Source organism: Morone saxatilis, unplaced genomic scaffold (genome assembly GCF_004916995.1).
Source record: "Morone saxatilis isolate NCDOM2014 unplaced genomic scaffold, NCSU_SB_2.0 Contig17, whole genome shotgun sequence".
Lineage (NCBI taxonomy): Eukaryota > Metazoa > Chordata > Actinopteri > Moronidae > Morone > Morone saxatilis.
Window position 1 is genome coordinate 14,429,580 of NW_023339729.1, and position 9,735 is coordinate 14,439,314.

General features: G+C 41.8%; 1 protein-coding gene across 1 annotated transcript in view; it reads right to left on the reverse strand.

Annotated features, from left to right (window-relative positions):
• The window catches only part of ptprdb (protein tyrosine phosphatase receptor type Db), a gene marked incomplete in the record, with an annotated part of 146,898 nt that overhangs the window by 12,092 nt on the left and 125,071 nt on the right, over window positions 1-9,735 (reverse strand). Inside the window, 5 exon segments of the mRNA XM_035660027.1 lie at window positions 49-203; window positions 1,225-1,344; window positions 5,000-5,175; window positions 6,987-7,110; window positions 9,167-9,264. Of these exon segments, the coding sequence (XP_035515920.1) occupies window positions 49-203; window positions 1,225-1,344; window positions 5,000-5,175; window positions 6,987-7,110; window positions 9,167-9,264 (673 nt within the window).

The following is a 9,735-nucleotide window of genomic DNA, read 5'->3' on the forward strand; positions in this document are numbered from 1 at the left end:
AAGCACTGAAACACACACACACACACACACACACACACATACACACACCTGCAATGGACAACCATGGGTCCAGCATCTGGAGGGTTGCAGGCCTTGACCCTGCGTAGGAAAGCCAGGAAGGGGGTGGGGTGTTCAGGCACCCCGTGGTCTGGCCAGGCCGTGAACTGGAAGTGACGAACCTCACGCTTCTCATTGGAGCCGCTCTGGACAAGCAGACAGACAAGAGTGTTAAAGGTAAATGTGGTATAAATGTACCAAAATGTATATGAAATCTATGTGTAAACTGCTGAATAATGGTTATGTCTTCCATTGGATTACCCGAAAGGGTCATTGCAACCTTTATGCACTCTTTGACATTAGAGTGGTTCCAGACTCTCTTGTCGTAAAGATTAGAAGACCTTGGGGAGTCTCAATTTCTTGAGATATGCTTGATGGAGACTGGATTCTGTTGTTTGAACAAGATAGCTAAGAAGAGCCTACATGTCCCTCTTTATGATCTAGTATATTGATTCTATTGGAAATGTTTTTGTCAACTAAAACGTATGCAGCCTAAGCAGGCACCAGACTGTTTCTTTATTCATCAAAATAGAATAGAATACAGACCTGAAAGTTCAGTTTAAGTCATCAATCAAGCTGGTTATAATCCTAAAATACTAAAACCCACAATGTGTTACAAATACAGTTTTATTTCATTTGAAAAGAAGGCTTACTAAAACAGGAATGCATTCATTTTGGGGGATTATTTATATTAATATACTTTTGGTGTTCTAGTGAGTATTTACAGCAGCAGGAGGGTGTATGTAGGATTGACTCAAAAAATTGGTGTTAATGGTAATAAAGGAACATGTCACTTAAAACTACAGCGTGGCTCATTGATGTGTTTTTAATCATTTTTTGGGCAACAATGATGGTCTGTGCAGAGGGATAAGCTGCAGTATATCAGGCTTTTGCTACACAGACAATACTTAGCTAATAATTCAAAAATAAAATAAGCCACTATTACGTGAAGAACCACTTTAAATCTTACTGGGAAGATCAATCATGAATGAAGAAAAAACATTTCTCATGAGGTTGTTCGTCATGTTGGGTCACACATACAGGAAACTGTATATTCATGTACAAACTGTGACATGGCCTCAGAAACACACAAACCAGCATATAATAAATATTTCAACAGATCAAAACACACATGACCCCATTACACTCCACTGCACATCACGTTACCTTGTAAAGCGCGAAGGTCCTGACAGAGTAGGTGGCCAGCTCCACTGTGTCCAGCAGAGTGACCTGGATGAGGCCGTACGTCTCTGTGCCCCGTGTTGGCCAGTACTGATCACACTTCACCTACAAGGGAAGAGGGAAGATGCTGTGAGAGATGCAGAGCAGTTCATATATGTCTGTGCACATTTTAGTGAAAGAAGAGAGAAAGAGAGAGCTGACTTGGATGCAAGTGTACATGTACAGAGGCAAAAAAAGAAGGGGAGTCTTGAAGCAGTTTAGTGAGAGAGTTTGCAGAGTTCAGACAGTAATGCTTGGAAAAAATGTGCATATAGTGGGAACCCAGCGTGTGAGAGGGGTTTTAGTAAGTGTGTGGGGTGAAGAGTGACAGAGAGAGAGAGAGAGACAGAGAGAGAGAGAGAGAAAGAGAGAGAGGTCTGCTTTCTAGGGTGTGATCCTGCATAAGTTGTTTCAAATACTAGAAAACGGTATGGCATGAAGTTACCATAGATTGGTGGGCTCTCGCAAAGATCCACCACAGAGCCGGAGAAGCCAAGTGACACCTAAATTTCAGCCCCCATATACATCGGCATACACTCCAACCTCACAAATACCTACAAAACTACACCCCGCGCATCAAATCCCAGAATCCATAACCATCAAAACACCTAGAATTCCCCTGTAGAAGGCGGTCATATTTGTAGTTCTTCAGCTCAGCCTCAGAGACCACAAAGGAGAGAGGAGGAAAAAAATCCCAGAGGAGGGGGAAGAGGGGAGGAGGGCCTTGGCAGAATCAGGCCAAACCAAACGTTATGTGCTGATCCCTCCAGTCCTCACATCAAAGACAGCAGGGAGCTCAGCTCAGCTCGCTCTGCATTCCACTGCTCCAGACTGGGGATTATGCGTTTTGGCCTGGGACGTGCAGGCTGTAATTACAGCTTTTCAACTGTTGTTTTCCCACCAGACCTTGAGACACTGTGGGGACAGGAATGGTCGTCCATGTAGGGGGGCTAGACCACTGCCAAAGACTAAACAGGATCGCAGTAAATGCCTGGTGTGAAGACTATATTATCCATTGATATATGGACTAACAGCATAACTGCGCTCTGCTCTTGTGTGGTTTAATTGGCGCTAAAAGGAAGGATACTGGCAAGATTCCCACAGTGTGGCCATCTGTGATCATCTGTGTTGTTAATGCATAAACACATAACGGGGTAATGTTGAGAGGTGTTAAATGAGATTAAATCATCTTCTCCAACAAGCAACCCACTACTCCCTCAAACAGTAGATATGGAGGTAGTAGGCTAAGAATAAACAGCTAAGTACATTCAGATTGAATGTTTTCATTGTTGCATAATGTTGTGAGTACTTTATTGAATTAAGAGAACTTAAAGCCAAACACTGATTCACTACACTACAGATTCATCATGTTTACGAGACAGTAGCAGAAGGCTGATTACAATTAGGTGATCTGCAGTCCTTCACTCAGTACAGAATTTTTTTATACAGCTTCAACATGCACAAAATTGTCTTTCTTTAATGGCTACATCCTCTACTGCATAGCCACTAGACAGGAAAAAAGAAAAACAGTTGTGGGTGTGATCATGCAAACTGTAGACACTAATGTGCACTGTTACTGAACTGCAGTGGTTAGAATAAAACCCATAGTGCTTTGTGGTGAGCTGAAAACAATTCTGCATTCTCACTCAATGCACTCGCTATTACACAGGAAAAAAGGGAGGAAACAGCAGAAAAAAGGGCACTGAATATAGAAAAAAAAGGTAAGGAAAAAACCATGTGAGGTGAGGTTGCATTTTAAAAGGGATTAGCAAAGGAGAGAAAGAGAGGTCTTGCCTTAGAGAAGAAATAAGAGGGCATCTGAGGGTCAAACAGACACAACAGAGACAGTTGGAAAAAGTTGAAAAGGAAACAGAGTTTTAACACAAGACACAGGTTAATAGGAAAAGAAGCACAGATGAGAGGAAAGGATCATTTTCTGAACAGGGCTCTGGACATAATTGGTTAGCACTTAATCATGATTCATACCTCAAGCCATTCTTGTTCATTTTATTCTAACATGACATTCTCATTACATTGAATCTTTACTCAAGCGCATATTCTGTTAACAACAGCAAAATGCCTTGAAGCTAAATCATTTTCTAATTCATTACCTACCCCCACTTTAGCTGTACTTGTAATGCTCACCAATCTACTCTATTATATTCTACTGTATTCTATTCTATTCTGATCAACTACATGCTACCTCGTGCTATCCTCCTATGTCCCCTCTAACTTCTCATTTAGCCACAGCAATTTTAGCTTGGTCACTATAATGATGTCAGCTGCTTTTCGGTTTATTCTATGAACTATTTTTGTACTACATGACGTGTCCTGGCATTTACTCTTATGTACTCTCCTTGTCTGCCCTGTTCTGTTGAATCCATCTGGACTCTTCTTTCCTTCCACATGTTTAAAAATGAACCTCCTGCCCTTTCCTGGTCTGTTTTGTACCTCCTGTCAAACCAACCACATCCAATCCTACGCTTATTCCCTTCTAACCTAACGGTAATTTATTCTTCTTATTTCACTGTAATTTAACCTTCAAAAATGATCACGCCCTACTCACCTCTCTCCTTCCATTTTTAATCACGCTCAACCTGACACCTCCTCATCCTATCTGGAAGAGGTGAGGAGGTTTCTGTGCTGGCCCTGGGTCATCTGGTTGCACTTTACACTACATTTGACTCCTGTTCTTCTGAGAGCTGCTGAGCTACACAAAATTCCCCCCCAAAACATTTGAAAAGCACGCTGGCTTTGCTGAAGCAAAGAAATAATGCACTACTTTGTACAGCATTGCAATGTACAGTGGCACAGACGAAGGAAATAAAGGTCTGCCGCACTCTTAACGCAGGGGGTAATAGTATTAGTAGTAGTAGTAATAGAAGTGTTTGTAGTACTTTTTGGGTTTTCTGTGTTTATTGTAAAATATTTGTTGGTGACAATAAAATCTGTAAAAATATGTTTTTGTTTCACTTTGCACAAAAAAAGTTATCTTGGGATGACATTAAAGGTGGGGTAAGCCATTCTGGATAAATCCAAAACCATGACAAATACTATGATATATAGTGCGCACAACGACACAGCAAGTAATATAATTAATGTTAGCAATGTTGTGGGTTAGCAAACTGTAGCTAACATTCAAACCAGAACCAGAACTAGCACACCAGCTCCTAGAAAAAAACGAGAAAAAAGCTGAATGTCTATGGGCAACGGAAAAACGCTACCTGACACACAAATCCTGGCTGGAATAACAAGTGTTGTGTTGTGTTGGTCTGATCCACTTTGGTTCCCATTTACAGAGCCAGGGTTGTGTGTTTTGTGTTACTGGATCATGAGGAGATATTTGCCGAATTTAAAAAGAAAGTCTGTTGGTTTAAAATCACATTACCTGAAATCGCTAACCCCACCTTTAATGGCCTTGTTACGCTTCAACTACCACTTAGCTACGTAGCCATTGTTAGTGGTAGTGGCACGTTTGGCTGGAGAAAGTTGTTCACGCTGCATGCCCTACCTTTTTTACGCTACTTGACCCAACACTACTACGTGTATGTACTGTATACCTTATCTTATCCTACATTTCTGCTACCTTATGCCACTGAACTCTTCCGTACCATTTGATATGGTGATATAATACCCCACACCATTTATTCCACAATGTGGGGTATGGGACCTGCCCTTGCTGGTCCCATACCCCCATGTTATTCCACTGCCTTTTTCTTACCCGTGACTTCTCTTCCAGCTTGGTCATCATGACAATGTTGGCTGTGTGCTGCTCCCAGACCATCCTCCAGAACTCCCCAAAAGTCTCAGGGAGGGATCCCTGAGTGGCGATATAGGCATTCTGACGGCGGTAGCCATCAACATAGTTAGCGTTGATATAGTCACTGCCTGGGACACCTGCATGATAAAGAAAAAGGGGAATTTACGGTGGGTGAAGAAAATGGGAAGAGATGTGAGCAAGGTGAGGATGGGAATGAATTGTGACGGGTCGAGGTGGGAGAGAAAGGGGAGAATAAACAGAGGGGAACAGGTGGGTGAAATAGATGAAACAGATGCTGAAATACTCTGCGTACATGTCTATCCAATCTATCTATCTTTGCAGATGAACCTGATTCTTATTCTGATTCACGGTGAAATAATCTATATGGATTATTTAAAGTCTTCTGAAAGCATTAAAGCAGGTTTATGTCCCAGTAATAAAGGGTACGGATCATCTGAGGTCATGGCAGGGAGATTAATGTTTTCACAGGGCCAAGCGTCCTTTGGTGTTGGATTGTTCAGCCGTCTTGTTTTATAATACATGCTAAGACGATCATGGGCCTAATCTGAGTATACTCTGGATGTGTCGCTTTGAATGGCAATATGACTGTAAGGCCGTCTCTGTGTAAGACTCGGCTGACACTGCTTGTCCTGGAAGGGATTGTGTGTATGCGTGTGTGCGTGTGATGTGAGAGACCGTCTGTGTGTGTTTGATTTAGGATCAGTCCTGCTCATCTGGGGCCTAATACCATAATCCCAAAAATCACTGAGTCATAGCTCAAACATGCACACGTACACCGAAACACCAAAGCACACACACAGACATACACACAGCCGCGTACGCGTGCATTCAGCCGTGACCCGATTCTGCCGAAGTGGGACACAAAACTCCTTTTGAGTCGTGTGATAGCAGTTTACATTTGAAAAGATAGAAGTCAATGAGCAAACAGTAGAATCCCGACAGGAAGAAAGTCCTGCAACTGATTCTCTTTTTGCAGCTTATTTTATGAACACCACTCAGTCCCATACACTCGTAAAACCCCAAGCCACCATTGCACACACACACACACCCCCCCACACACACACACGTTTAAATGACAGGGGAGTACAGAGTGTTTATACAACTTATTTTAAATAGGATGGGGACAGACGGCTTCGAACATATGTTTATCAACCTCAGTCTTTAAAAGACAGCTTGCCTAAATGCTTTGATGTGCTACAATTTTATAGAAAGGGACTACAGCAGAAGCACACTGCAGATAAAACACACACACACACTTCCAGTCACTTGGTGGCCACACTGGCTTGGCAGAGAGTGTGCGTTCATGAGCATGTGCGGAGGAGACTGGGAGCAAAAGTGCATATCTGTGCTTGTGCACATCCTGGGCATGTGTTTTAAATCTATAGTAGAGTGTGTGTGTGTGTGTGTGCGCTCTTGTGTGTTTGGACATGCTCAAGAGTATATGTGTTTTCTAAGCTGAAAGAAAGACAGACAGCCAGGGCTCCAGGACAGGCGGGGGTGGAAGAGCTGCTCACACATGCTCTGCCCAGATAAGGCTCATCTGTTTGGGCTTGGCCTCCCACTGCCTCCCTCTCTCCACATTGGATCTGCCAGTTTCTCTGCCTTAGGTCTTTCCCAGCTGAGGTGAGTGAGTGCGCTTCAAAACGCACACTGAGAACAGGACTGAGACATTTTTTTTCTTTTCATTTTAGACCATTTAAAAAGGAGCGCACCATGAAAATATATTGGTAAATAGGTTATAAATAAAGTGTAAGCCTAATAGATCTCCATAAACATTTAAATCAGTCCTTTAAAGAAGTTAGGAAGTGATCAAAATGCCCTCACTTCCTGAAAATGTAATGTCAATCTCAAGTGAGTGCTCACACACACAGTATAAGAAGTATAAGAGCTCAGAGACACACGCAAACACACTGGCGGCGTGTCTTACCCTCAATGCTGGAGAGTATAACCCTGGAGTGATCATAGGCAATGACGTTAGCATAGCGGTTCTTTGGTTTGTTGACCTCTAGGTTGGAGTTCTCCCATGTGAACTGCTGACCGGGGTCGACGGACTACCAGAGGCAAAAGACAAGATCAGAACAAAGAAAAAACATCAGCAGAAAACAAACAGACTTGACAGACTTGTCGGGTTATCCATTTTTCTAAATTCAGTCTGTTTTGGACAGTGTTTGCATGCTTAATAAGTTATTTTTAAAAAACTTTTGGTTTTAATGCTTTGGTTTTAAAACTTAAGTTTATTACTGGCTTTCAAATGGTCATACCAGCATGTGGTATGTCAGTAACAATATATTCTGACAAATGGTCACTGCATGTATGATTGAGGCCATTCATTGCGGTAAAGGAAAAATTCTCTTTTTTGCTTGGATTGTTACTAAAATGGTAGTATTGATCAATCAGAGCTCACTCTTATTGCGAACTTACTGAGAAGTAATAATTGTGTACCCCTTTCAAACTTGATTCTCTAATAATATGATGCATACGCTAAAAGCATCAGCAGCAAGACTGGACAGTTCTATGAATTTGAGCTTACAAGCACTGTCCAGTGTTGCTGCAGGAAAACCACACCATTAGAAAGTACAAATTGAAAATTAACACAGAATTATTGAACTTGGACTGGAATGTCGGCAAATATAATATCCCATTTCAAGCAACAACAGTGATGTTGGGACTTTCCGCTTTCCACCAAGAAAAAAAAAAAAAAACTAGCTACCAGAGAAAGATGATAAAAGCACAATAAATTCCTCTGGGAGAGAAAGGATGGTTGTGTTAGACCAACACATTAAGTTCCTGGAGGGTAATTACAGTGTAACCACTGCTGTTAGCTGGGAGAGGCAGACATGAGGTCATTATGGGGCTGTCAATGGAGAGGGACGAAGAGGAGAGAGCCAGAGCAATTTAGCAATTCTGAATATTTTACGACATAATTATGGTTTGGTTTGGGGAAAAAATGGACAGGAGTGGTACTGGATGAGTGCATGTGTGTGTGTGTGTGTGTTTGAGATTGCTGCCCAACATCATGTGTGTCTGATTATTACACCGCAATCATTTCTGGCCTCTCTCTCTCCCTCAATCCCTCCTCTATCCATCTCTCTCGTTCCCTCGTTAAGGGTTCAGTACCGAACAAAGCACACAGTCATGCAGAGAGAATGTGAGGCTCAACAGAGTGGTTCCAACTCATACCACAATTACATATGGCTTCTCTCTCGCTGTCTCTTCCACCCTCCTTTATCCTCTCTCCCAACGCTTTTCTCCCTAAAACATCCTCACTCTGTTTTTCTGCTCTTTGCATAATGTGTCCTTGTCTTCCTCTATATACGCGTCTTTGTCGCACACAATTTGTCTCTCTCTTGTGGTAGCCAATTAGAGCCTTATGTCTCCTTCTTCACCCAGAGGCCGTCGGTCTAAACTGATTTTTTTTTTCACAGGGAAAAGAAAACATTTTTACCCCTTTAATAGCTCTCTGTGGAGCTCATTGTAATACTAGCACTATTTGCAACAAAGCCAGCATGTTGGGAAATATTTCTACTGATGTGGTTTTTTTTCTCATTTAATGCCACAGTTCAGCACACCAAGTTCGGGCACATTGTTATCTCCAAGTAGATGTCCTTTTTTGGGGTTTCACATTAACTGTGCTGCAAGTTGGGAGAAACTAATCACGGAGCTTTTTATTTTTTTATTTTGCAGAGAACACTTGCTTCCTGTATCTCTTGGTGATTCTGTCGCTGCCTCTTTATTTCTATCTCTGTTTCGCCTCTTTCTCCACCAGAGCGTATAAATGAGGGCTTGATAACCATCTGGCTGTAAGCAAACTCTCTTTGAGCTTGCAATTTCAATTTCCCACCCCTTATATTTGTATAGATAACAACAAGACAGTAGAGAGAGGAAAATGTGCTTTATCTTGTATCGTTCTATGAAGACAAATCAAAATGCAACTTCACTGTAGAGACGATGTGAAGCTGAATCTACGGCGCTCACCATTGAAATTGAAACGGAGCAAAAAAATAAATAAAAATGATGAGTCAATGATAAATATGTGTGTGACTGCATCAAAACCAGATGAATTTCCCAAGTTAAAGATTTTCAGGGACAGATAATCAGCATTCCTACCTCGTACTCTTGAGAGAACTTGAGATTGTCGTTTGCCTTGAGGCGCTCAATGTGATCTGCCAGCTCAGAGATGGGGATGGGCGGGTGACTTGCCATGCCTGCCGAGCACAGAAACAGAAAAGGAGGCCATTTCTATACATGTACCAACTAAACTCTTTTGGACGAAAATGTTAAGAGGAAGGATTCTCAGAGGAGGTGTTGTTTAGTGTTCTGTCCGCAGTCAGTGGAGGAAGCAAATGGAAATGTTTTTTGTTTTTTTTGTTAAGTGACCATTTTCTCTCCAGGCAGAAAGAAAGAACAATGTGCGTGTTGTGAAAGTTACTGAGGCACAGTAACATGTCCTTAGAGTATATGCACACTGCTGGTGAAGATAAAAAAAGAATATGACACAGGCGGTTAAAAATTTAGCATGAAATATTTTGGGGGGATTTTTAAAGAAGTATTCCAGAGGCGTTTCGATGAAATGTTGTCAATTCAAGCAGCATCATCCTATATGGGATGGAAGGTTAGTTAGCATGAAAATGAGAAAGAAAGAAGTAAAGAACAGAAAGGAAGAAAGAAAGAAAGAA